This window comes from Protopterus annectens, chromosome 16.part0 (genome assembly GCF_019279795.1).
Source record: "Protopterus annectens isolate FY-2018-M chromosome 16.part0, PAN1.0, whole genome shotgun sequence".
Classification (NCBI taxonomy): Eukaryota; Metazoa; Chordata; order Ceratodontiformes; family Protopteridae; genus Protopterus; species Protopterus annectens.
The window spans coordinates 299940917-299968389 of record NC_056750.1 but is presented as its reverse complement, the minus strand read 5'-3'; the positions used below and the strand labels follow the sequence as shown (position 1 = coordinate 299968389).

Sequence of the window (27473 nt, the reverse complement as noted above, 5' to 3'; positions counted from 1 at the left end):
CAACTGCTGAGACTGCCCAAAATCCTTAGTCCTGCTCAAATAATAACGCAATAGCCTGTGTACATCTAAAGTGTGCAAAATCTTTTCCCCTTTATTTTGGGGATCTGCATAAAAGGTAGGCAAATGAATAGTTTGGTTTAAAGCCACACTAGAAACCACCTTAGGCATAAAGGAAGGATTAGTACGTAAAGATACCCTATCCTTATGAAAAATCAAAAAAGGCTCCACTGCCATAAGGGCCTGCAACTCAGAAACCCTTCTTGCAGAAGTAATGGCCAACAAAAAAGCAGTCTTCCATGACAAGTATTTCAATTCAGCAGTAGCCGCAGGCTCAAAAGGTTGTAGAGTAAGTTTCTCCAACACAAAATTGAGATCCCAAGCAGGAGTAGGAGCTCTACGTGGGGGTCTTATATTCTTTGCCCCTCTAAGAAATTGCTTGAACAAAGGATGCGAAAACAATGGTGGGTCACAATCATAGTGAGCTGAAATTGCTGCAGCATGAATCTTAATGGAAGAGAAAGACAAACCTTTGTCCAGTAACTCAGTAAGATATTGAAGAGCCACACTCAAATTCGGCTCAGTAATCTCCAAATTGTTTGCTGCACTCCAAAACAAAAATCTCTTCCATTTTTCTGCGTACACTTTCCTTGTACTAGGTCTTCTGGCTTCCATAATCACATTTAAAACTTGTTGAGGAAGTTGAGACCTGCTGTCTTTCAAAACAGAATATGCCAGGCTGTTAGATGTAGAGAGTGAAGCTTGACATTGAGCAGATGACCGTCCCTCTGAGACAACAGGTGTGGAATCAAGGGTAAAGGCCATGGAGGCTTCCTTACCAGACTCCTCAGTAATGGGTACCAGTGCTGCCGAGGCCAATCTGGAGCTATTAAAATCATCCTTGGCTTGTCTTGTCTGACCTTTAGAAGCACCTTTGGAAGAAGAGGCAGAGGTGGAAAGGCATACACATGAAGATTTTTCCAACTGAAAGAAAGAGCATCCACTTTCCAAGCTGTGTGATGAAATCCTTTCTTGCAAAACTTTGGCAGCTGGTGGTTTAGTGGAGAAGCGAACAGATCTATGTCTGGAGTTCCCCAGGACACTGTCAATTTTGAAATACATGAAGATCCAGTTTCCACTGTGGGGATCCATGATTTGTCTGCTTAATACATCTGCTAAGGAGTTCTGTGCTCCCGGCAGAAACCTTGCCTGAAGAGTCAGTTGCAGACTGAGCAGTCTCCCATAAAATCATTGCTTGTCTGCACAATGGGTAAGAATGTGTTCCCCTTGTTTGTTGATGTACCACATGACAGTTGTGTTGTCTGTTAGAATCAACACCTGCCCTGGAAGAAGTAACTCCTTGAAAGCAATTAATGCAAACTGAACTGCTAACATCTCTTTCATGTTGATATGTAGATGCTGTAGTCTGGCAGGCCACTTGTCTTGTATCCACTTTCCATTTAGATGAGCTCCCCAAGCAACATCTGAGGCATCTGTCGTTAGAATCTGACTTGCCTCTGGCCGGGTCACAGAGAGTCCCTTGTTTAGGTGACATTCCTGAGCCCACCACAAAATTCCTTTTGAATGCAAGGTATTATTTGAATGACAGTGTCCAAATCCTGGCAGTGCTGTGTCCACAGATTTTGAGATACCATTGTAGCTTCCTCATATGCAGTTTGGCATTGGGAAGCACCAGAATACAAGATGCCATGAACCCTAAGGCTTGAAGGACTGTCCTTGCAGTCAGCCCGGACTGAAGAGATAGATGATGGAAGTAACTGGAAAGATTCTTTTGTTTGTCCGGGGTTAAAAGGCCATCTGGGCTGCTGTATTCAGTCTCACACCCAGAAAGCACATGTCTTGAGAGGGTACTAGACTGGACTTTATTTCGCTCACAGAATACCCTAGGCATCTTAGCACTGCTATGACATATTCCTGATGCTGTGGAAGATCTTCATTTTCTTGAGCCAGAATCAGGCAGTCGTCCAAGTAAGGATAGATTTGGATTCCTTTTAGCTTGAAGTAAGCTATCACTGGAGCCAGAACCTTTGTGAATACTCTGGGCAGTAGATAAGCCAAAGGGCAATGCAGAGAACTGATAATGAGAATTTCCAGCTCGAAAACGCAGATACTTCCTGCAACTTAGTCTGATTGGCACATGAAGGTAAGCTTCCTTGAGATCTAAAGTTACCATCCAGTGATCTTTGCCCAGCAGAGGTAAAAGCTGTTGTAACGTCAACATTTTGAACTTGGGAATGTCCAGATAAGTGTTGAGGATAGATAAATCCAGAATTGGTCTCCACGTGTTCCCCTTCTTTGGTACTAGGAACAGGCGAGAATAAAATCCTAGGCCCCTTTCCGCCACAGGAACTGACTGAATGGCCCCTATTTGGAGCAACAGAGAAATTTGCTTGTGAGCCTCTGTCCTTTGAAGAGGAGGAATGTCTGGCATGCCCTTGAAAGGAGGCAAGGTATGGAAATAAAACCTGTAACCGTGGTGAATAATATCCAGAACCCATCTGTCTTGGGTAATTAAATCCCAATTTTCTTTGAAAAGAGACAGCCTTCCTCCCAAAGGTGCTGCCAGGCGAGAATGTACTGGCAGCTGAAAAGGTAGGTCATTGGGTCTGCTTACGAAAGGACTGACCCCTGCCCTCACCAGAAGTCTGAGCAGGAGAACTCCCTGTCCTAGGCCTAAAAGAACCCTGAGCTCTGCCCTACCACGACTAGGCCTACCCCTAGACTGGGAATCATAAGCAGGATAAGTCCATCCCTTAGTAGGCCAATTTCTACTAAACTTGGAGGCTGCACCTGCAAAAATCTTTAACAGTTTGCATAGACTTAGCCTTGTCCCCCATTTTCTTCAAAACTGCTTCCACAGGCGAACCAAACAACACATCAGACTGTAAAGGAGCATCCAAAATCCTTGTCTTAACATGCTCAGCTAAATTCTGATCTCTCAGCCAGGCGTGCCTCTGAAGAACAGAACCAGTGGCAGCCACCCTGGAGGAGGCCTGCACAGCATCAAAACCACACTGCAAGGAATGTTTACCTACCTGTTCAGACACATGAACTAAATCCTGCAACTCTTTACACTCAATACCTTCAGCCAGAGCATCCACCTTAGATTTCAACTGTGAAAGAAGATAATTCTGATATTTTAACATGTGAAACTGACAATTCAACGGCCTCATGGCTAAAGTGGAAGAAGTATACACTTTCTTTCCCCATCTATCCAAAGCCCTTGCCTCTTTATCAGGAGGGACAGGATTTTTAACAACTGAGGCCTTCACACCTTTAGGCCCCTGAGAGACAGTTTCTGGGTCTGCCCTAGGACTCTTAAAAGATACTTATGAGCTTCAGGCACCCTATAATACCTATCCGGTTTAACTGGGGCAGGAGGCAAAGAATCAGGATTCAGGGAAGCCTCTGCAAACACATCTTCCACCACATTCAAAACAGGAGGTATAGCTAAAGGCCTATGCTGGGGTAAAACAAGAATTCCCTAAGCCTTTTCCTGGAATCAGAGAAATCTTGACCTTCCCATTTAAAATGCTCCCTCATGGAATGCAGAGTCTCTGAAAATGAAAAATCCTCAGGAGGAGAAGCAGAAGGAGTAGAATCATCCACATCAGAATCAGAATAAGGAGGGTACTCCTGCAAGTCTTCAGCCAAGACTCAAGCCTCCGAGCATTGCTCAAAACTCTCAAACTCAGGTTCCACCCTAGGCCTCTTATCAGGAGGGGCATAGAACCCCTAATCATAGTAATCAAATCCTCTGCCATTTTAAGCATATGTTTCTTAGGCAAAGATCCTGAAGTACTAGGAGAAACCCCCACAGAAGCTAAACTTGGCCTGCCCCTCAAAGAAGCCTTGGAAACTGAAGGAGAGGCTCTAACCACCTTAGGAAGAGAGGGAAGAACAGCCACCTGAGAAGCCCCCTCAGCCTGGCCTACTTCCTGAGAGGATACATCCTGTAACAGTAAAGTCTCTTCCTGAGACTCCAAAGAGACACCTGGCAAAACCTCCGGCTCCACTGAGCCTTCCAAAGAACCGACGACTGGGACTGTCGGTTCCTCCACCCTAGGCTTTGCTGCTTTATCTTTGCGTTTATTAGCGAAGCGGCGTCGGAGCATCCGACGGCATTTTATAATTACAACGCTTCCCAAACACTAACCTGGCACAGTCTAACCTTCTCTTAATAGTGCGTTTGTTAAATCTAGCACAAGAGCGGCATCCAACAACGTCGTGCTCAGGCCCTAAACAAGGTATACACAAAGTATGGTAATCCCTATGAGGTATCTGTTTCCCACAAGAAATACAGTTATTCACTTTTTCTGACATCCGGTTAAATACTGAGGCAAGAAAAACCAAAATATTCCCCAACGGGTACTTAGCCAACTTTGATTCGGTCTGAAACTCTGACTTCAGAAACTTTCAGAACGCCAACCTGCACTCGCAAAATTGCTTCTGCATCGGACCATGCGGCAAAAAAGACTGAGGATATGACGTCGGTCATGCGCATTAGTACCCTGACGTACTGACGTCAGTCTAATGCGCCCTGACCGACGTCAGCCATATACTTTGGTATTCGGGCCGACTGGACAGCGGACTACCCAATAGTTAGGACTGCAGCAATGTGGAATGAAGAACATCATATGCTTTCAGTTAGTAAACACTGACAGAAAAAAAAGTGAATCATTTAAAAGCTTGTTATAGTCTTGAAACAGTCCATTAAAACACTACAAGCCTAGCTTTAAAATAACTTTCCTGAAGAGAAAAGTAATAAAACATCAATACATTTAAGAAAATGAAAGTTACTTTCTCCAAAGGGAACTTATCTGCCCAGCAAAGGAAAGCACAAGCCGATAGTTGATCCTTTAAAGCCTCAGAAGAGCATACTCTATAGTTGCAGTAAAGCTCTGAAGGGCTTCATGCTCAAACATATCTTTTAGTCACTCAACATGAGCTGCTTGTCAATTTGGGCACATGGAAGGTGTCCTGAAGCTTTGGAAGCTGGCCAGCCTTGGCAGGATATAACCCTTACAGTCAAGGCTATTGCAGCAGTGATAATATGTCTAACTTAGAAAAGCTGTGGCACACCTTGAGAGGGAAGACTGCAGACAACAGGGGTAGTGATATGGTGCAGGAAGTGAATGACATGTCAACAGGTGCGTGCACCAAGCCTTCAAAAGTAACTTTATTGTTATTCAACCATACACAAGTACACAGCTGAATGAAATTACATTTCTCCAAGCTCATGCACAAACAAAAAACACAACACAGAATACAAAAAACACATACAGCAACAGTGTACAAGCCAACCGAAGGCACAGAAGCTTCAAAAGTCAAGCACAATTTCATGGACTACAGCAATCGCTCAACACCGCTGCCATTTCCTCCATCACCAGCAACATTCAAGACCCAGTACTTCCTTCCTCCCATCCGACACCACAGACCCTCACAACCACTGCTACCTTCAGGCCCAATGACCACAACCAGGATGAACTTCCTCAATTTCCACCATCCATACCATCACTGTCACTAGTCCATACTCCGACCCATCAGCAGCATTCCAAATACAGTCTGGTTAAAAAAAAAAAAACAAATCCAGTCCCTTTAAATCACATTGGCAAACAAGGTTATGACCTCTGCTTCCTGCATTCTGTACCAGCCAACTCTCCACTGAAGGCCCCAACTTCCATATGTTCATGTTCCAATAAAAAAAAAAAAAAAAAAAAAAAAACACGTAAAAGTTTCAAACACAGATATCACGGACACCACCGCCACAAAACCGCTGCACACTCAACCAGGCCAAATGGACCACCAGTTAACGAAAATACAAAATTAAAAAAAAAGTGTCGCTGTCACACAAGCCACCACCATCTTGCTGGTGCTGTCACAGAGAAGGTTTGGTGACTAGGCACTCAAGAATCAAGGGGATTAAGAGTGTTCGCAATGCAAGACAAGAGAGATAAGACTGACGTGAAGCCAATCACACAATTCATATAGATGTGACAGGAGGGGACTAAGGCTGTTACCAAGGAGAGGGAGTCGGTGGATGCACACTGTAATTGGCAATACAGTGATTCTGGTCCAAGAAATAAACACTCAATAATAACAGAAAAGTAGGCCAAGGCCATTATAATCATGTCAATTACTATGATATAATCACATACTTTTTGGGCAAGTCAAAACAATAATGCTGAGCCTTACAATATTCTTCCAAAAAAGACTATCATAAGTCCCAGGAATGAAATAAACTTTCCAACAGCTTAGGCCTAAAGACGGGGGAGATCAACTCAGTCTGCATGCAATAAAGAATACACAAATGCCTTTCCTTTTAGGAATATGGAGCCATGCTCTTCCTAATGCCAATATACCATCCCTAATTGCATCCAGTTTTTTTTATTTTTTTTTTATTAGCAGCCTTCATGGGACTGAATCAAACGCCTTAAAAAACAGGTAGACCACAGCTACAAGTACTCCTATCAAGTTATTCTGTAATCCCACCATAAAAATGGAATGGAGTATGACTGTTCTTTGTAGCAATGAACCCATCTGGACTGTTGCCCGAAGGTTATTGTCCTTTAGGAGCAAACCCAACTTTTCCCTCAGCAATTCTTCCTACCGTTTTCATTGCCAATGCTAAAGATAATACACCTGCTGTTTCCAGGAATTTCTCCATCTCCCTTGCTCAAGGATACTATTCTTGCCCTCTACCAGTCCTCAAACACTTCTCTGTTGGCCAGTTGCCTGTTGACAATCTTTGTCAGGAAATCTATCACATTACATAGAAGGAGCTAAGAATGCATTTCTTTTTACAATAACAATTATCCATATTATTAACAGGATTACTAACCATGTTAAAAGAAAAATGCACCATCAACTGGGGAGGCTGCAGAGGTGAAATTTTGAACCAGACTCAAAAATGTATGCTACAAATTAGAGAAAAAGTATCTGCAGAATGCAGTCTTTTCCAAGTCAAAAATACAGGTGATGATGAATCTGAATGTTACTAGAATAACAGGATGTGTTCACCTGCATAATGTAAAGGATATGAACTCAAACTCAAATGTATGTTATTGAAGTAGTGACTTCAGTTCTCGTGGTCTGTCTGAAAACAACATATTTTATTAGGAACAGACCAAAAATATGAAGCAATGATCTGGACGTTCTGCAAAAATCTAGACAGTACAGAGGCATTAAAGGTAAGTGCAAACACGATGGACAGCATTACAGTACCAGTCTGACAGTCTGCCAAGTGTTTTATGCCTCTGAAAGCCAAAAAAAAACACTTAGCGCTTTTTTTTCCCTGTAACTAATAGTACACGGACAGATAAAGCTCCATGCACTATATTCATCATAACCCTGTATTGTGCGTTCTCAACATGGATTGCAATATCTACCTCTTGAGCTTCGTTCCAGTGGTGAATTTCTTGGCATCAGAGTCTCGAACACATAAGCGGGTCATGATCAGCAAGCCAATCAAAATCCTCTATGTTGAGGAATCAGTGCTGAGTACAGTTAAAATATGCAGTGTGAAGGAAAAAAAAATAAAAGTTGAACTCAGCACTTAAGACTATAAAAGTCAACATCAGGAATTACAGGCAGTTTGCAGGACATGCAAAGAGATGGAGACTTGGTGATAAAGTGGCATTTCATTCTGAATATGGACCCTGAGGTAATAACATCCAACATCAATATTTAAAACAGGTGCAAGTTTACAGAACTGGTGTGAGAGGTACTCACATCTTTGAATTGTGAAAGAAGCAGAAAAAGCAGTATGACAGACACACAACTGCAGGTATAAAGTCTAGTAATAATTGTATCTACATGTTTACTTGAAACAATTTAACAAAGTGCTAAAAGAAATAATAATAATAACAACAATCATATTAATGAAAATAGAAAACTGGGTTCATTCATGTAATAGTGATGGTGGTTGGTATCTAATCCAAAGAAACATGAGCTGTCTGCTTGTGGGTCTTGCTGTTTACTTCATCATGCATCTTCTAAGATTTAGCAGGCTGGATGGGTAGAAGGCTGCCAAACTTGAAATGCTGGATTACTGGGAATTTCTCAAGGCACTGCACAGAATGTGTAAAGAAAAATTAAAATTAGTGTTGTGCAATCTTGTATTGCCTATCAATTTCTAAAGTTACTGCTACTAGAACTATGCATTTACAGGGTACACAGATAAAAAACTGCAATCAGTTAGATGAAGAGGCACTGTAAATCCAGTCATACAACTTCTGCTAACAGCTTGGTGCAAACCTTCTCTAATCCTTAAATGCAGTCACAGTTTCCCTTCTTCACTTAACATAGCTGTGAGTTTGCTCAATCAGGCTGTTATTTCAGTCACTTAAAGAAACTGATATACAAAGCTAAATAAAAGGATAAAAAAACACCATCATAACATACATAGATGCCCCACAGATTTTGGGTGGTACTTAATTTGGTACTCCTTGGCAGACTGATGCATAAAATCAGTATTTGTCTTCAAATACAGAACCAAAATAATTTGAGTAGAAAATGGATCTGGCTCTTTGTACAAATTACAATTGCATAGGCCACTTGTATATGAATTTCAAGAATATTTTTTAAGTGAAAAATTATGTGAATGCACTCCCATCACCATTTCAAAGCCTTGATTAAAAGCTTTTTTCACTACCTCTGCAAAATCTCTATGCAGGTTTAGAATACCAGTTTCAATTATGCCTCCAAATCAAGGAGCGAGCAGTCTGAAAATGACTTGGCGAAAATATGCAAAAACACTAGCCTTCCTCAGTAAATCGTGCAGAGGAGGATATTGTTACTGCAGTATTAAGCTCTTTGCTTCAATACAGCAGTCATGCTGGAAGTTCATTTGTGTTTCTGTTACACAAATCATTCCCACTAGCACAACTGCCTACCTTACAAAGAAGTTTCCACACTGGTTTGCAAAGCTGGTAAATTATCTGCCCTTCTACTACAGAGTGATAACAGGTTGGCATTACCTTAACTAGTTATTAGTTTTCTCTTAGCCAGTTCTTTGTGACTCAAAAACATACATAATTGTTTAGCTAGCTGAATGAACAACTTGCTCAAGACCATCAAAGCAGCAGCAAAAATGAATACTGGATCCTTTCCAAGGAAAAGCTGAAACACTATCTTTCTCAAAGAAATCTACAACTTACTGCACACCAGCAGGAATGACTCAGTTGTTTTGTAGTCACATCATTAATTTATATCTCATTACACAATACAGAGGGCAATGCAGAAAAAGCAAGACTATAGAATGCTGCAAGTAATTACTCCAAAACCTGTACTAAGGGACATGAAGGGATCAGAGTAACCCCCCTCAACGAGCAAAGTGATGGCGGTTTCACTACTTCAGACTCTAGAAAACTTTGGCTGATAAAACAGGTCACTAACCAAAACCAAAAGAAACTAAGCTCCATTTTACATTTGTTTTAATTTGTTTGTAAGCTGGGCCACTGGACACCAGTGTCCATTTGGAAGGGCAACTCTCGAGCCTTGCCTGATTATGTGAATTGCTCAGAGTTGCACAGTAGGTAAATAGAGGCTGGAAGAATTCAGACATGTACCCCTGACTACAGGAAGCAACTTAAGAAGTCAGAGCCTTAATCCTCTGTGGTAATTGCCAGATGCAGTTAAAATAATGATCCTCTTGTATAATACACTAAACATTAGCAAGAATTTAAATTAAATACCAAATGTACAAATTAATAATGGCTCTGAAGTCACTCAGCTACCCTAAATACTATTCACATACTTAGATTTTCATTAACTGGATAAGCTATGCAGAACAGAAATTTTATCAGTGCAGTGCTGGAGAATCTGTATTGTGCAACACAAATAAAACGCATATAAGGCTTCTAAAAAAGACAAGACCATGAATGAGGATGTACATACAATAAAACCAGAGAAGGCCTACACATTATTCCAAGTCTCCTTCACCACTTGCTAAATTTCTTTAACATCTTTTTTGAATTATCACTTAAGACATGCACAAACATACATTTATATAAAGGAAAACAAACCATATTAGCATGTTGCTAGTTAGTATACATCACATGTATTCTTTTGTACAACCATTATCAATCCAACATTACATATATCTCTCAATTCTTGAAATCTATTAAACTTCATTCCTCCTACAAAACATTTTGCATGTATTGTTCTATGGATTTGCTCCTATACTTTTCTAAAGGCCACACTTCCAGTTCTTTCATTTCTGTTACAATACTCAATACTTCAAATACAGTTGGTTTAGATTTTGATTTCCGTTTTCTAGTAATTGCTTTTGGCAGTCACCAGAATTAAACTTAAGACCTTACTACCTTACTATATCTAGGCATTTCAGATCCTGTATTCCAGCTCAAAAAAAAATTCCTTAACTACACTCAGTTGCAAACCCAATATTTCTGTAGGGAATTCTGACAACTTAATACACTCCAAACAACATATGTGCACCTCCAACATTTGCCATCTACCTGAGAAAAAAATTATTTTCAATCTGCTTGGGGTATAAAAATATCTAAGAAAACACTTTCAATTAAAAACCCAAATCCTATAGACTTTGCTGCATATTTGATAGCCATATACATATGTCCTCTCATTGTTTCTTTGTGAATTGCTTATCCAGTCTCTCCTCTCAATCTTTTCTATCCTCCTCTGATTGGTTCCTGTAGTTATCCAATATTTTATATGCCCTACTAATTATCCTTTTTTCAATCCCCGATAGGTAATGCAGTCTCCAGCCTTTCTACTTATTTGCTCCCAATACCTTGGGCTCTTTTGCCAGTTTTCTCCAGTAAATTCTTGCTATCCATATCTATAAATAAGAGCTTCCCGTTTCTCAGTTTTTGCATTATCGTTTGTGTTGTCACTTCTCACATATACTTAGCTGCCATAAAAGAATCCTTTTTAATCCATACTCCTAAATACTTAATTTTAGTGTCCCCATAAACACAAGTAATGCTGAATCAGTTTGTGTAGATACACAGTTTATAGCCTTTGTTTTTATGTTCATTAATTTTATATCCTGAAAAGGCTTGAAATGGTCTCAGAATGTTCCACAACACTGAACTATCCCTTTCTGGTTGTATCAGGTGCAAAATAAGTGTGCAAATAAAGTCAACTTTCCTTGATTGCCATACCAATTATATCCTTGAATTTACAAGTCCCTTATTTTCTCTGCTAATGGCTCTAAATATAAAGCCAATAACAAAAGGGGAATAGGACACCCCTGCCTGGTTCCTCTGTTCAGACTTAACTTGTCAGGAAGGAACCCTTCCACTTGATTTTTTTTGTCTTTGATCCCTCAAATTCTTCTAATTAACTGTGTTATTATATCAAGTGCAAATGCTTCCATTGCCCTACTCATAAAATCCCAGCTTACTTTGCTGAATGCTTTCTCTACATCAAGACTCACTGAAAACAGTGGTATCTTCTAGTTTCCTCTTAATCATCACTGTTCTGTTAATGTTGCCAAATGTTTGCCTCCTTTCAACAAAACCACACTGATCCTCATCTATGAATTTTGGCAACACCTTTGCCATTTTGTTTAGCTATTATAGACAAACACTTTATAATCATGGTTTAAATTTGAAATGGGCCTATATGAAGCTGGGCCTGGTGGGTCTTTACTGTCTTTAGGTATTACAGCATCCACATCTTTATTTCAGGATGTTGGTGCTTCTTCTTTTAAAATACTGTTAAAAACACCTTTCAGATCTTTCTAACTTTCCTCCCTCCTAGCTTCCAAACTTCCACAGGAATAACATGTATTCCTGGAGACTGCCTGCAGATTGATTGTATGTCAATGTTTTTATCTCTTCTCCTCCTATCTTAACTGTTAAGCTTCATCTACCTCTAACCTTGGTATTCTTAAGTCTTCCATAAATATTTCAATTTGTGCTCTTTCATGATTTCCACATCTCTCTGCTTTATACAAATTTTCATAAAATTTCCAATCTAACACCTCTACAGAATCTCTGGCTATTTTTCTTGTTATAGGCTGTTTGGTAACAACTTCCTCTATTTTCTGTGCCCAAGTCATTGAGGTAAAAGTTTTTGCGCTCTGGGGATATAATCAAAAACAGTTGCTTAACAACAATCTTTCTAAACCCATACAACCCTTATTTTCCCTTTAGCACTCAGTAGTTGCACCACCTCTTGTTCTGTGACATTCCCTTATTCTGCAATACATTAACCTTTGCCAGTCCTTCTAAATAATACCAGATACTTCTTAACCACATCTCTCTATTTTATTTCTATCCTATTTTTAAACTCCACTTTCATTTTATCCTACTCATCAGCTATAACTTCCAAAGAAATTTCTATATTCCCTAATATAACTCTGGAATAATTTCTACTACCCATTCCTAAAATTCTCCCCTTTTTAACAGCTGGGTGAGGAAGAGCCAGTGTTTCATTTTTACTTCATTACCCTGCATTATCATCTTAGGTGTCACTGCAGCATGCTCTGAAATAGTTATTGAATAACAGTCAAAGCTTTCAATTAAATCTACATTCCTGTGAAATCTAAATTATCTCCAGCCTAGTTATTGTATTTTGGGGAATAAGTAAATTCTCTCACAGTTCCTACTACTAAATTTGCACCTCCTATACCAAATATCTTCATAACTTTCTTCACAAAGCTACTCTCATTACATTTTCCCTTCTAGCCCCCCCCCCCCCCCAGATACATCCTCACTGCTGCAAATCAAATTCCAGGCCACATCTGAAAGTAATATTACCTGTTGAAAGCTGATTATTTCTCCCAACATCTTCTTAAGCTCCACAATAGACATTTTAGGTGGAATATGAATACATGCCAGGATAATCCTCTTCCTCCCTTGCCAGTAGCCCCTTACTACTACAAATCTAACATCATTTTTTATCTTCTATAATATTGTAGTTCCTCTAGCAATCATTGTAAGTACTCCCCTTTTCCTTTGTCCCTGATACTCCACTGAATATCCATCCTGAAATCCCTTCAGCAAATTCACATGCTCACTTATTTCCAAATGTGCCTCCTGTAGCATTACTATTTGCACTCTGCATTTCTTAGGCCATTCATGTTCCAAAATAATGTGGATAGACCATGCTAAGACACATGTTACAGCCCGTGTTCCTACTTACACTAATTGCTCTCTATTCTTTTCTTATCTTTATTCCCATCATAGATGTAAAAAACAGCTTATATGCTTTCAGAAAACATCAACCGTTAGCCTAAAAAAGGGGTCTTATCGCCTTGCCCTTGTAGTTAGTTGGTCTCCATGGAAACACAACAAAATGTACAGCTGCCCTCAAGGAAAATGCCAAAATTATTCCAAAAAAGAGAACACTGCCATAAAATGTGAAGGCTGAGTGGGCCCTGTCCAATTATGGCTCTAGGACAAAAACAATTACATAGCTCTGAGACTACGTCTTTAAGCTAAAGAGCTCTAATGAATCTGTGATATTATGAGTGTTAGCCAGATTGTGGAAACAGGCAATAACAAAGTTAGCTAAATCAATAAACTAAACAGCTCAGCAACTCAAAGACGCTGAACTATTTTCAAGAAAAGAGACAATACAGGGAACATCTATGGAAAAGAACTTACAGTAAGGGAGAGGGGGTGATGAATATCTAATATGGGGGTGGGGTGATGGGCTGTGGGCCAGAATTGAAAGCAAAATAAAGGCAGCTAAGGAGGAATAAAGAGGGCTTGTCATGAAAGACTGATGTGGACTCTTCCAAGAGAAGTTAAAACATGCCACAAGATTTAAAAGATCGGCCTAGCGTTGACTGTATCTAAACAGAGAACTACACTGATAACAGTGCTAGTGACAGGAAACTGCCACCAAACTGGGGCTGGAGGTAAACACCAATGAAAAAGGGAATCAGCCCAAAAGACCAATAAAAGTGGAATATAAAACAGAAAACCTTTATCATAGGTTTTATGATGGCTAGGAACTGGTGCAGATACTAGTCCACTTTGTAGCAGCGAATGATGCTGCTATAAAACAGAGGAAAGGGACTTGCTACTGTTTAACACTGGTTGTGAACCCAAGCAGCTAATGGAGCTCTACCCATTCCAAAGGACGAAGAGGAAAGCAATATGGAGCTAATGGGAGGAGCAGTTTTCCAGATATCAGTTTAAAGAACAAAACACAGAAGACTAGAAGCCAGGCAAAACAGGAAGGGACCAGAAAAAAAACAACTGAAGCATCAGTGACTAGGAAGGCTACACACTAGATCTAGTACCAGGCGTTGCATAGTGAGGACACTTCTAAATATTACAAACAGAGAGGTTCTTGTGTCACCTGGGGAAGTAACCACTGACAGTGGAGCCAAAATGGAACACCAGCTATCCAGGGGCCATTGGATAATCTGCCTTTGTAGCAAACAGCCACTAAGCCAGAACTGCCAATAGAAGACGCATTCCTCCAGGAAAGAGGGACCAAGAGGAGACTAGTACTCTTTCCACAGCTTTCTCCTATATTACAGAGTTCTTAAATCAGAATACCAAAATAAGGCATACAAGACTGAGGAAAAGTATAGTTTTGTACCTACCATAAATGTAGATGTCCGATAGGTATGCATCTGCAGTCATAACATATGGGTTGCCCTGCCTCAGGCAGCCCTTCGGTCGGCCGGATTCCAAAGTCTGGGTCTGGCCTCGGCTGATGTCGCACTTTCCCCGACATCAGAGCTTCTGGGGTATAAAAGCATCAGCCGACGCCATTTTCTTCAGTTTTTCTTGCCCCAGATGCCAGGTGCCCTCTAGGAAGGCTAAATTTGGATAAATGCTGAAAAGTTCCAAACATTTGCAAATTATATACATGTATAAACAAACAAATACACCATAATAGATTCCCCCAGCTAGCTGAAAGAGGGGTAAGCACCCTAGGAATACCACAGAGGGGAAGGAGGGTGGGTAATCCTGACTGCAGATGCATACCTATCGGACATCTACATTTATGGTAGGTACAAAACTGTACTATGTCCTTCAAGGATGCATCTGCAGTCATAACATATGGGTGGAATACCATAGCCAATCTGGGGGAGGGGGTACTAAGAGAAGGATGGTGTAGTTAAGATCCCCTGCAGTACTGCAGTTGCAAACCCTGCTCGGGATCTGGAGTATAAAGGTAGATTGTAATGCTTGGCAAATGTATGCACGGAGCTCCAAGTAGCAGCTTCTAAAATGTCCTTGGTAGCCACCCCTCGTAGGAAAGCTGTAGTGGTGGCTGTGGCCCTTGTGGAGTGAGGCCTGATATTTTCAGGAACTGTCTTTCCATGAAAGGAGTAACAAAAGCGAATGCAATTTCCTATCCATTTTGAAATTGTCTGTTTGGAAATTGCTCTTCCTTGCACCCCTGTTGCATATGCTACAAAAAGTTGGTCAGTTTTTCTGCTAGTTTTTGTTCTGTCCAAATAGTAGCGTAGTTGTCTGTGTATATCCAAGGTGTGCAAAAGTTTTTTCCCTTTGTTCTGTGGGTTAGGGAAGAACGTTGGCAAGTGAATAGCTTGGTTCAAGGATACCCTAGATACCACCTTTGGCATGAAAGTAGGATTGGTTCTTAGTGACACTCTATCCTGGTGAAAAATCAGAAAAGACTGCACTGCCATTAATGCCTGTAACTCAGATACTCTTCTTGCTGAAGTGATTGCCAGAAGGAAAGCAGTTTTCCAAGATAAGAACTGTAGGTCTGCTGATGCTGCTGGTTCAAAGGGAGGTAGAGTCAGTTTTTCCAGCACAAAATTGAGATCCCATGCAGGTAGAGGGGGTCTTCTTGGAGGTTTAACATTTTTGATCCCTCTCAAAAATTGCCTGAGAAGAGGGTGTGAGAAGATAGGTGGATCCATATTGTATTCTGCTGAAACTGCTGAAGCATAAATCTTAATGGAAGAATAAGACAGGCCATTGTGGAACAATTCTGCTAAGTATTCAAGATGTGTGCTAGGTTTGCCACTGTGACATCTGTGCCCTTTGATGTGCTCCAAATAAGAAATCTCTTCCATTTAGCTGAGTATGTCTTCCTTGTGGAAGGTCTGCGAGCCTCCAGGATAATGTCCTTCACCCTCTGAGATAAAACAGTTTGGTTGGGTTTTAAGGAATTTTCCAGGCAGTCAGCTGTAATGTTTTCAAGTTGGGATGCAGGGTCTTGAAATTGTTCTGCGTTAGAAGAAGAGGCCATTGAGGAAGAGGCCATGAATTTGCCTGAGACATGCTTCTCAATAGTGGGTACCAGTGTTGTTTTGGCCAGTCCGGAGCTATTAGTATCACTTTTGGCTGTTCCTCCCTGATCTTCAGTAGAACCTTGTACATCAATGGGAGAGGTGGAAAGGCATATACTGTTAGGGTATTCCAGCTGAAAAAGAGAGAGTCCACCCTCCATGCTTGTGGGGGGTATGTCCTTGAGCAGAATGTCTTCAGTTGGTGGTTGAGTGGGGAGGCGAACAGATCTATCTCTGGCATTCCCCATGTCTTTGTTATAAGTTTGAAGATGTCTGGGTGCAGCATCCATTCGTGTGCATCCATGGTAGTTCTGCTTAAGCTGTCTGCTAGTGTATTTTCTTTTCCTGGTACGAATTTGGCCTGCAGCTGGATATTGAGATTCAGGCATAGGTTCCACAGATTCATAGCCATCCGGCATAGAGGGTAGGAATGTGTGCCTCCCTGTTTGTTTATGTACCACATGACCGTGGTGTTGTCTGTCGTTATTAACAGATGTCCTTGTTGGAGGAAGGGTCTGAATGCCTCGATTGCATGCCTCACTGCCAGCATTTCCTTTTGGTTTATGTGCATGCTTAGCTGCCCTTGAGGCCATAGGCCTTGGATACGTTTGTCCTTCATGTGTGCTCCCCATCCTCGGTCTGAGGCGTCCGTGGTGATGGTTTGCCTTGTTGTTGGTTTGTTGAAAGGCAACCCTCTGTTGGACTGGCAGGCCTGAGCCCACCATAGGAATTCCTTTTGAAGGCATGGAATGATTGGTATCATGGTTTCTAGACTGTGACTGTGTTGAGACCATACATTCCTTAGGTACCATTGTAATTTCCTCATATGCAACCTGGCATGTGGGATTAAAATTATGCAGGATGCCATATAACCCAGGGCCTGCAGGACTTTCCTTGCAGTAAGCTGAGTTTGTCTTGTCAGAATCATGAAGTAATCTGGAAGTTGTTTTTGTTTTTCTTCTGTGAGAAAAGCCATCTGGGTGCTTGTGTCCAGATCCGCACCCAAAAAGGTTATCCTTTGGGATGGTACTAGACTTGACTTTTGGATGTTGACTGTGTATCCCAAGGTCTGTAGCAGGTGTATGGCATAAGCCAAGTCCTTTAACAATTTTTTCTTGTTGTCCGCTTGTATTAGGCAGTTGTCCAGGTATGGATAAATTTGAATTCCCTGAAGTCTGCAATGTGCAATTACTGATGCCAGGCATTTCGTGAATGCTCTGGGCACAGTAGATAAGCCAAAGGGCAATGCTGAGAATTGATAATGCTCTGATCCTGCAAGAAATCTGAGGTGTCTTCTGCAATCTGGTCGGATAGGGACGTGCAGGTATGCCTCCTTGAGATCTAGAGTCACCAGCCAAGACTCCTTGCCCAACATGGGAAGAAGTTGCTGTAGGGTCAGCATTTTGAATTTTGGCACAATGAGATAAGTGTTCAGTGCGGACAGATCGAGAATAGACCTCCATTGGTTTTCTTTTCTTGGTACAAGGAATAGTCTGGAGTAAAATCTTTGGCCTTGTTCTGTACATGGTACCCTTTCTATAGCTTTCATCTGAAGTAATTTGATGATTTGTCTTAAGGCCTCTGCCTTCTGGTTTGGTGGAAGGTTTGGCATTCCGCTTCTTTATGGCAAAGTGTGGAAGTGAAACCTGTATCCTTTGTCTATTATTTGCAATGTCCATGTATGCTTTGTAATGCAATGCCAGTTTTTTGAGAATAAAGCCAGCTTTCCGCCCAAGGGTGCTTCCAGTTGATCCCTGGTAGGCGGAATCAGAGTCAAGTCATTGAGTCTGTCCTGTAGTAGTGGTTGTAGTTGTAGCTGTTGCACTACTCCTCTGGTTGGAAGGCTGCCACTGACGGCCTATGTAGGGGCCCTTCGATTGACCTCTGCCTCTAGGGCGCCTGTTCCTGCCTCTCTGTGCTCTGGAGGAGTCTGGAAAGGACCAATTCTTTGTAGGCCAGTTTCTGCTGAACCTCGGAGGTTGAACTTGCAGGAAATCTTTTACTGTTTGCACAGATTTTGCTTTTTCTTCAACCTTTTTTAGAATCTCCTGTGCAGGGGAGCCAAATAAATTTTGTTTCTCCATTGGAGCATCGAGGAGTTTAGCCTTGACATGGTCTGGCAAAGATTGCTCCTTCAGCCAGGCATGCCTACGAATAACTGCCCCAGTCATAGCTGATCTAAATGAAGCCTCCAGTGCATCATAGCCACATTTTAAAAAATGATTACTAACCTGTTGTGAGTTGTGTACCAAATCCTGAAGGGATTTACGGTCCAAGGGTTCAGGAGAAGAAAGTTTCTTACTCAGCTGATCTAACAAAAATTCTTGGTACTGTATCATATGGAATTGACAGTTTAATGCCCTGGCAGAAAGAGTAGCAGATGTATAAACCTTTTTTCCCCATCTCTCTAATGCTCTGGACTCTCTTTCAGAGGGTAGGGGATTTTTGGCAGTAGCGGCTGCAACCCCTTTAGGGCCCTGAGAAATAGTTTCTGGGTCTGCAGCATGGGCTTTATACAGGTGGAAGTGAGAATCCGGGACCCTGTAATATCTGTCAGGTTTGGCAGGGGCCGGAGGAAGAGAATCAGGTGCTGTACTGACATCATTGTACACATCATCAATTACATTTAGAACAGGAGGTATAGCTAAGGGCCTATGCTGAGGCAAGTGCAAAAAGGTCCTTAATATTTTTCTAGAATCAGAGAAATCCTGACTTTGCCATTGAAAGTGCTCTCTCATGGAGTGTAAAGTCTCCCCAAAGGAAAATTCTTCAGGAGGGGAGGCCGAAGGGATAGATTCCTCTGCATCTGAATCCTCATAAGGTGAGTAGGCCCCTTCCTGGTGGTCTGACAAATCAGATTTATCCGTGGAGTAATCTGAGGGGTGAGGTTCAGAGGGGTCAGTCCTGGGCCTTTTGTCTGGAGGAGTTTGGGAGGCCCTGTCTGGGTGAGCTTGGGAACCCCTAATTAAGGAGATAAGGTCCTCAGCTAGACTGAGGATCTGTGAACTAGAGGAAGGCCTCTGGGATGTAGATTTGGCAGGCGAAGCTTTTGAAAGTTTGGCAGCTTTAGCCCTGGAGAAGGCCTTAATAGACATAGAAGCTGGGGGCCTAGCTGCCCCACGTGCAGGGGTTGAAATGTCCAAAGGTATGGTGTCGGACAATTCCTGAACACTAGCTTCAGTAGGGAGTTCTGAAGCCGACTCAGCCGGGGCCTCTCTGGCCTCAGTGATCGGAAGTATGGTTTCGGTAGTAGGAATCGCCGTGGACTCAGTTTCGGCCGAAACCGAGACACTTGCAGTAGGCCTAGCCGTGGTTTCAGCCGAAACCGCGGGCCGAGAGTGTCGGTCCTTTTCCTTGCGTTTTTTGACCATATGCGAAGTCGGAGTCTCCGACGGCATTTTATAAGCAAAAGCGGTTCCAAAAAATTCCTCTGCAAACTCCGACCGACGTCTAAGAGTCCGTCGGTTGAAGGAGGCACAGGCTAAACAAGCTTTTACGTCGTGGTCTGGGCCTAAGCAAGGACGGCAGTAAGAATGGAAATCCTTATGAGGTATTTGTTTCCCACAAGTTAAACAATTATTTACTTTGTCTGACATCGGCTGAGGCAAGAAAGAGTCCCCAACGGGGTACTTAGCTTTTTTCGAAGTCTTCGGTAGCTGAAATCTCTGGATCTGACCGACCGGCACTTGCGAACAGCTTCTGCTTCGGGCACCGCGTGGCAAGAAAGACTGAGGAAAATGGCGTCGGCTGATGCTTTTATACCCCAGAAGCTCTGACGTCGGGGAAAGTGCGACATCAGCCGAGGCCAGACCCAGACTTTGGAATTCGGCCGACCGAAGGGCTGCCTGAGGCAGGACAACACATATGTTATGACTGCAGATGCATCCTTGAAGGACATTTGAGTAATTATGTTGTGACAGAGAAACGCTGCAACCACGGCTAAAGACAGAAACGCATCAGACTGAGTGGTGGGTCAAGGGAACAGACTACTGCTGCTATAACTGGAATGGACCAACTGCTCTGAATTGACCCAGCAGAGAAAACCAATCGTCAGCAGCTTAGCAAAAGAGAGAAAAAGGACTGAAGGTTAACAAGAGGATGGTTTAAGGATAAAATTGGTCAGCAGTATTTTTTTGGTTACTATTGCTCAGATCCAGGCAAAGGAGAAAGAGAAACCTGCATGTCTGTGGAAAGGCTCAGGGGAGGAAGTAATTACTACAAAAGTTTGGCACCTCTTACCCTAAGGGATGGAGGAGAGGGTGGAGTATGAGGAGTGTATATTATATGCTCAAAGAGACTTTTCTTCATACATATAATCATCAACACCTAAAGAGCGAATGCTCTAAAGCACAAACGGCCATGTCCTTGAATTTTTTCCTTGGGGAAAAAAATTCAGTTGACCGTTATTGGGAATTGCCCTTTTCCCCAATGTACAGCGATCTCAGAGTTGGTATATTTAGTTGGGGGTGTGGGGGGCACAGCCCCCCACATGAATAGGGTTTTGAAGTTTGTGCTTTTTGTGTACGGTCCCATGAACCCCCCCCCCCCAGAGGAAAAAATACCCGGACGTGGCCTTTCGCGCTTTAGAGGTTCAGTCTTTAGGTGTCAATGACTATATGTTCAAAGAAAAGTCTCTTCCAGCATATAATATAGACTAGAGTATGAGCAATCTCTTAGCCTTGTCTTTTTTCTGGGCTGCTTCCAGTTAGCTACTCATCTTCCCTGTGCAGAATAGCTGCTCCTATCTGGTTAGTGCAGCATATTAAGCAACATGTCAAAAAGAGTAGAGGTAGTTTCCCAATGCTCAAGACAAATTTCCACCAGTAGCAGAAATACCACCTTGGGCCTCCTCTGAAGAGAGACCACTAGCTGCTAGGAGTAACCCACTCGACAAAGGATAAATACAAAAAAATCAATAATTAGCTGCTTGAAGGAATGTTACTTGTGCATACCCTTTTGTTAAATGATCTGAAGCAGTCCTGCATTCTGGATGACAGTGCTACCCTCTAACAGCATTTTTAATACAAGATGGATTTTTTGCCTGCTTGCCTTTATACTGGCGTAAGTCATGCTTTTCTTTAGCAGTTTCCAATTAATTACTTCTACATACTATCATGAAATGTTTTTTTCCATAGCTTTCTTCTGCTAAATTCAACCCATATATGAAAGCAGTTAATCTTTATATGAATACAGTACGTTTAACTGTATGATCACTATAGTGCACATTTATACGAAACAAATTCCCCAACTCTCCAGTGAAAATCAGCTCTGCTCAACTAGCCAACCTGGCTAATAAAACAAATAAGGGATACAAAACTAACTTTATACACACACAATTAAACTAGTAATGTCAGCAGTATCTGATGGAAGCATGGATGGAGTCTGTCCAACAGCAATGATCCTAATTTTCTAACCTCTACTGTTGTGATGAATATACTCATTGTAACTATGTTATGGTCACTATAATGATTACTGTTGAAAGAATTGTAGTACCGACTGGGAGTGCATCCTCTGATTCTAGCGATAGGTGGATGGTCAACAATATGTATTTAATACAACCAAATAAACATGTAGTAGATGAGGCTCAATTACTAATAGTCAGGATAGGAGGAGATGAGCTAAAAATGAAAGTTTGGAAGCTAAGAGGGAAAAATCTTATAACGATGTGCAAGGTTTTGTTTAACTGTATTTTAAGAGGAGAAGAATCACCAACATACTGGAAAAAAGCGGTGGTGACTGTTAATACCTAAGAAGGGTAAAGACCCATCAGATCCAGCTTCATACAGGTCCATTTCAATCCTAAACCATGACTATAAAGTGTTTATGTATACAATGGCTAAAAGAATGGCAAAGGTGATGCCAGAATTAGTAGATACAGATCAATGTGGTTTTGTGGAGGGGAGACAAACATTTGACAATATTAACAGAACATTGATGATCCAGAGAGAAGCTGAATATAAGAAAATACCACTGTTGTTGGTGGGTCTTGATGCAGAGAAAGCATCTGACAGAGTAAGCTGGGAGTTTATGAGCAAGGCAATGGAAACATTTGCATTCCCTGATAAAATTATAAGACTGATTATGAGGATATATGAGGGATCGGAGGCAAAAACTGAAATGGGTGGGTTCCTCTCTGATAATTTCTGTTTGAGCAGAGGAACCAGGGAGGAACGTCCTATATTCAGAACTACTGGCAAAGAAAATAAGAGACTTGGAAATTCATGGATATAATTGGTATGGCAATCAAAAAAGCTGTCTCTATTTGCAGATGATATTATGTTATACCTGATAAAACCAGGAAAGGACATTCCAATGTTGTGGAACATTTTGGGACAATCTCATCTTTTCGGGATACACACTAAATGAAGCTAAAACAAATGCAATAGCTGTAAATTATGTACCCACACACAAAATGGTTCAGCAATATCCATATTTATGGGGACATGATAAAATGAAGGACTTAGGAGTATGGATTAAAAAAGATTCTGGTGTGGCAGCTAAGAATATGTGGAAAGATTTTAGTCTCTTTAGTTGAATACACAGGTCAGGCATATTTTAATCAACCAGAGGAGAAGTTGTGGATAACAAAGAGCTGAAAGATTTTATTTGGGAGGGAAAAATGGCAAGAGTCAAGTGGGATAAGCTGATTCTTCCAACTGAACAAGATGGTTTGGGATTACCTGATTTGAAGGGGGTATTTCAGAGCTACACAGTTAAGGCTCCTATACATGGCACAATCATAATTCATAGTGGAAAAGGAAGATGATGTAACAGTGGGAAGCTCAAAAAACAAGGAGAAACAAGGATAACAATAACCATGCAGAATACTATATTCATAAAGTAGCAGAAAGTATTCTAGGATCCAAGCCAACATGCGAATGGATGACTGCAATTAGGGATACAGACAATAGGCAAGAGGGGGCTGAAATTTATTAGAGAAAACTGGTAAAAGAACCAAGGTATTGGGAGCAAATAATTACAGACAGAAAGGTAATAGAATGAGAAGAGGCCAAGAATTTATTTGGGCTGCAGGATAGGGATTGCCTTCCCTATCAAGGACTGATATTAGAGTATAGAGAAAGAAATAGGGGGATCCAAGCAATGGTACACTTTTTAGTTGAATTTTAACCAGAAGCTACTGTTAAAAAAGGAATAATTAGTACAGCATACAAAATATTGCATGATTACTATAAAAATCAATTAGAGGAGGTTATAAAGGAGTGGGAACAGAGACTGGACAAGCAATTCACAAAGAAACAATGGGGAATTTATGTACAGTGATTATAAAAAGTGTACAAACCCCTGTTAAAATGCCAGGTTTTTGTGATATAAAAATTGAGACCACAATATCATTTCAAAACTTTTCCCATCTTTAATGTGACCTAGAACTTGTACAATTCAATTGAAAAACAAATCTGTTAGAAGAAAAATATAAAAAATAAAAAATGTACAATATGCTGATTGCATAAGTGTGCACACCCTTAAACTAATACTTTGTTGTAGCACACCTGCCATCAATTAAAGAGACTCTGATTAACCCCAAATAAAGTTCAGCTGTCCTAGTAGGATTTTTCTGTCATTTACTCAGTTGCCTGCTACAGCACAAGCCATGGTTTGCAGACAGCTTATAAAGTGTCAAAGGGATCTCATTGTTGAGGGGTATCAGTCAAGAGAAAGGTGCAACAAAAATTTCCCCAGCATTGGATATACCATGGAACACAGTGAAAACAGTCATCAGAAAGTGAAGAAAATATGGGACAACAGTGATACTGCAAAGAACTGGATGTCCCTCCAAAATTGATGAAAAGACGAGACAAAAACTGGTCAGGGAGTCTGCCAAAAGACCTACAGCAACACTGAAAGAGCTGCAGGAATTTCTGGCAAGTACTGGTTGTGTACTATATGTGACAACAGTCTCCCGTATTTTCCATATGTCTGGACTATGGGGGAGGGCTGCAAGACGGAAGCCTTTTCTTACACATCCAGGCCCAGCTATAATTTGCAAAACAATACATCAAGTCCCCCAAAAGCATGTGGGAAAATGTGTTATGGTCTGATGAGACCAAGGTTGAACTTTTGGCCACAATTCCAAAAGCTACTTTGGCGCAAAAACAACACTTCACATCACCAAAAGAACACCATTCCCATGGTGAAGCATGGTGGTGGCTATTATCATGCTTTGGGGTTGCTTTTCTTCAGCTGGAACTGGGGCTTTAGTCAAGGTGGACGGAATTATGAACAGTTCCAATACCAGTCATGTTTGGCCCAAAAACTTCAGGTGTCTGATAGAAAGCCGAAAATGAAGAGGAATTTCACCTTTCAACACAACGACCCCAAGCATACATCCAAATCAACAAAAGAATGGCTTCACCAGAAGAAAATTAAACTTTTGGAATGGCCCAGCTAGAGCTCAGACCTAAATCCAATAGATTTGATGATGATGCAGGCAGAAAAGACAGTATAAAGATTGCGACTTTTTCTTTTGTATCAGAGACTTTGATTATTCTAAGCTGAAGTACGTTTTGATGTATATACCTTTCATTATTAAGGTAGATGTAAACCTCGTGTGCAGTAAATGAATGTCGTAACAGCTGAACTGTCTCAGTGTCTTCAATGAATAATGGTACAGACTACCTGAATAGTGTAGTATTACTTTAACAGTGACAAGACCAGTCCAGTCAACCGGGGGGGGGGGGGGTGTGACCTGAAGAGGTGCTTCTCATAGTATGACATTCCAGCACAGACCTTTTTAGAATCGATTCTTCTCTTCCCAAAACTTTGTCCATTGACTGGAGGACAAGCACTGCAGCGCAGTACAGTAATTCTCCTTCAGACAGTTGGTGATATACGGGGTCCAAATTTTTCACTGCCGAAAATTCGTCTCACCAGCATCTAGTGAAAGACAGCAGAGAATTCTGCCACAACTGATCTTCGTGTCAAAACTGGCCACCTTGTCCTGAACATTTGTGATAAATATTATGGCCACCTTGTCCTGAACATTTGTAGTAAATATTTTCTTCTGTTTTTCTTTTAACAATGAATGCAATTCGTGACAATGCCAACAAGTGCACTCAGTCTTTTACTTTTGATGTGTCGAAATCATATATAGATGTGTGGAATTATTTAAATACATGGTATGATCAGCCTGTATCTGTAAGTCTTTATTAGGGAAAACCGATAATCCAGCATTATGCAAATGGATTGCTACCTTTCATTGGTATGTACGTAAGGCAAAAGTGCCACAGAATGTACAAAAATGTTCTGTTTGCTATGATTTAAATGTTGCTTTTTGCATGCCTTGTCATAAACGTATTGTACAAAACCTTGAAAAAAACAGGATAAAGTAATGCCTGAAGCACAGACAATGGTTCTTGTTTTTATATGTCCTGTTGCAAAAGATTTGTTAGAGGGTGATGCAGATGTCAAAGTTTATACTTTACAGTCTGATTTGCAGGAGTTTAAAGATTGGATTGCTAAAGTTAGCAACCAGCAAGATCTTGACCTCATGGGTCATTTTCAGACTTACTGTGATAAATGGAATGCATCTGGTAAACTTCTTGCTGACACTGCTGAATGTATAAAACAATTTTCTCAGTTTTTGAAAGTCTCACAGACTGAAATTAAGACCTTTACACAAACTGTTATTGAACATGGCAGTAAAGCTACTGGTACGATAGAAAGGTTAATGAGTGAAATTGTCCATTTGCAAGAAAAATATGACAAGCAACTGGCTGACACACAGCATGACGTAACTGTTGTATGGGAGGAGATAAACACATTATGAGCTCAGTTAGAGAGACAGGAATCTAAGGCTGTTAGAGCAACAGACTTAGCTAATCAAGACATTTTAAAATTACAAGCCCTGTTAGAAAAATATCAGTCTAAAGCGCCGGAAAAGTACAGTTTTGTACCTACCATAAATGTAGATGTTCGAAGATCCACATTGCTGCAGTCCTTACACTTGGGTAGTCCGCTGTCCTCGGTCGGCCCGAATATCAAAGTATTAGGCTGACGTCGGTCAAGGCGCTTAAGACTGACATCAGGACGTCAGGGTACAAATGCGCATGACCGACGTCATATCCTCAGTCTTTTCTTGCCCCAGATGTCAGAAGACCCTAAAAGAAAGGTCAAAACCAAAAGACAGCAAAAAACAACCAACCACCCTTGTACTAATCATATGTACAATATATACAATATCCACAATATGTACAACCCAAACCACACAACCGCCTCTAACTACAGAGGGGAAGGAGGGAGGGATTGGACTGCAGCAATGTGGATCTTCGAACATCTACATTTATGGTAGGTACAAAACTGTACTATGTTCTTCATCTCACATTGCTGCAGTCCTTACACTTGGGTAGAATCCCAAAGCAGAGGTAAGGGAGGATGGCAAAACTATAAAGCAGTAGGAGCTGCCAAAATGCCCTGTAAAATTGCAGTGGCAAAACCAGCCCTAGATTTAGAGTAAAGTGGAAGGTGGTAATGCTTAGAGAAAGTATGCACTGAACTCCAAGTAGCTGCCTCCAAAATATCTTTAGTTGCCACCCCTTAAAAAGCTGTAGAAGTGGCAGTAGCCCTAGTGGAATGAGGCCTAATCCCAGCTGGAATCTCCTTACCATGATGGGAATAACAGAAAGCAATACAAAACCCAATCCACTTAGAAATAGTTTGTTTTGACACAGGCTTGCCCTGAGAACCCAAAGCAAATGAAACAAATAACTGCTGAGACTGCCTGAACCCTTTAGTTCTGCTCAAATAATATCGCAACTGCCTGTGTATATCCAAAGTGTGCAAAATCTTTTCCCCTTTATTTTGGGGGTTTGCATAAAAAGTAGGCAAATGAATAGTTTGGTTTAAAGCCACACTAGAAACCACTTTAGGCATAAAGGAAGGATTAGTACGCAAAGATACCCTATCCTTATGGAAAATTAAGAAAGGCTCAACTGCCATAAGGGCCTGTAATTCAGAAACCCGTCTTGCAGAGGTAATGGCCAACAAAAAAGCAGTATTCCATGATAAATATTTCAACTCGGCAGTAGCTGCAGGCTCAAAAGGTTGTAGAGTGAGTTTCTCCAACACAAAATTGAGATCCCAAGCAGGAGTAGGAGCTCTACGTGGGGGTCTTATATTCTTTGCCCCTCTAAGGAATTGCTTAAACAAAGGATGAGAAAACAATGGTGGGTCACAGTCATAGTGAGCAGAAATTGCTGCAGCATGAACCTTAATAGAAGAGAAG

At 41.2% G+C, this 27473-nt stretch overlaps 1 protein-coding gene across 1 annotated transcript in view; it reads right to left on the bottom strand.

The window, feature by feature from the left end:
- Positions 1 to 7807: 7807 nt before the first annotated feature.
- Positions 7808 to 27473, bottom strand: part of PTPA (protein phosphatase 2 phosphatase activator) — a 1433001-nt gene continuing 1413335 nt past the window's right edge. The window contains exon 10 of the mRNA XM_044058017.1: positions 7808 to 8087. Coding sequence (XP_043913952.1) covers positions 8013 to 8087 — 75 coding nt within the window. The 3' untranslated portion in view covers positions 7808 to 8012. The remainder of the gene's footprint in view (positions 8088 to 27473) is intronic.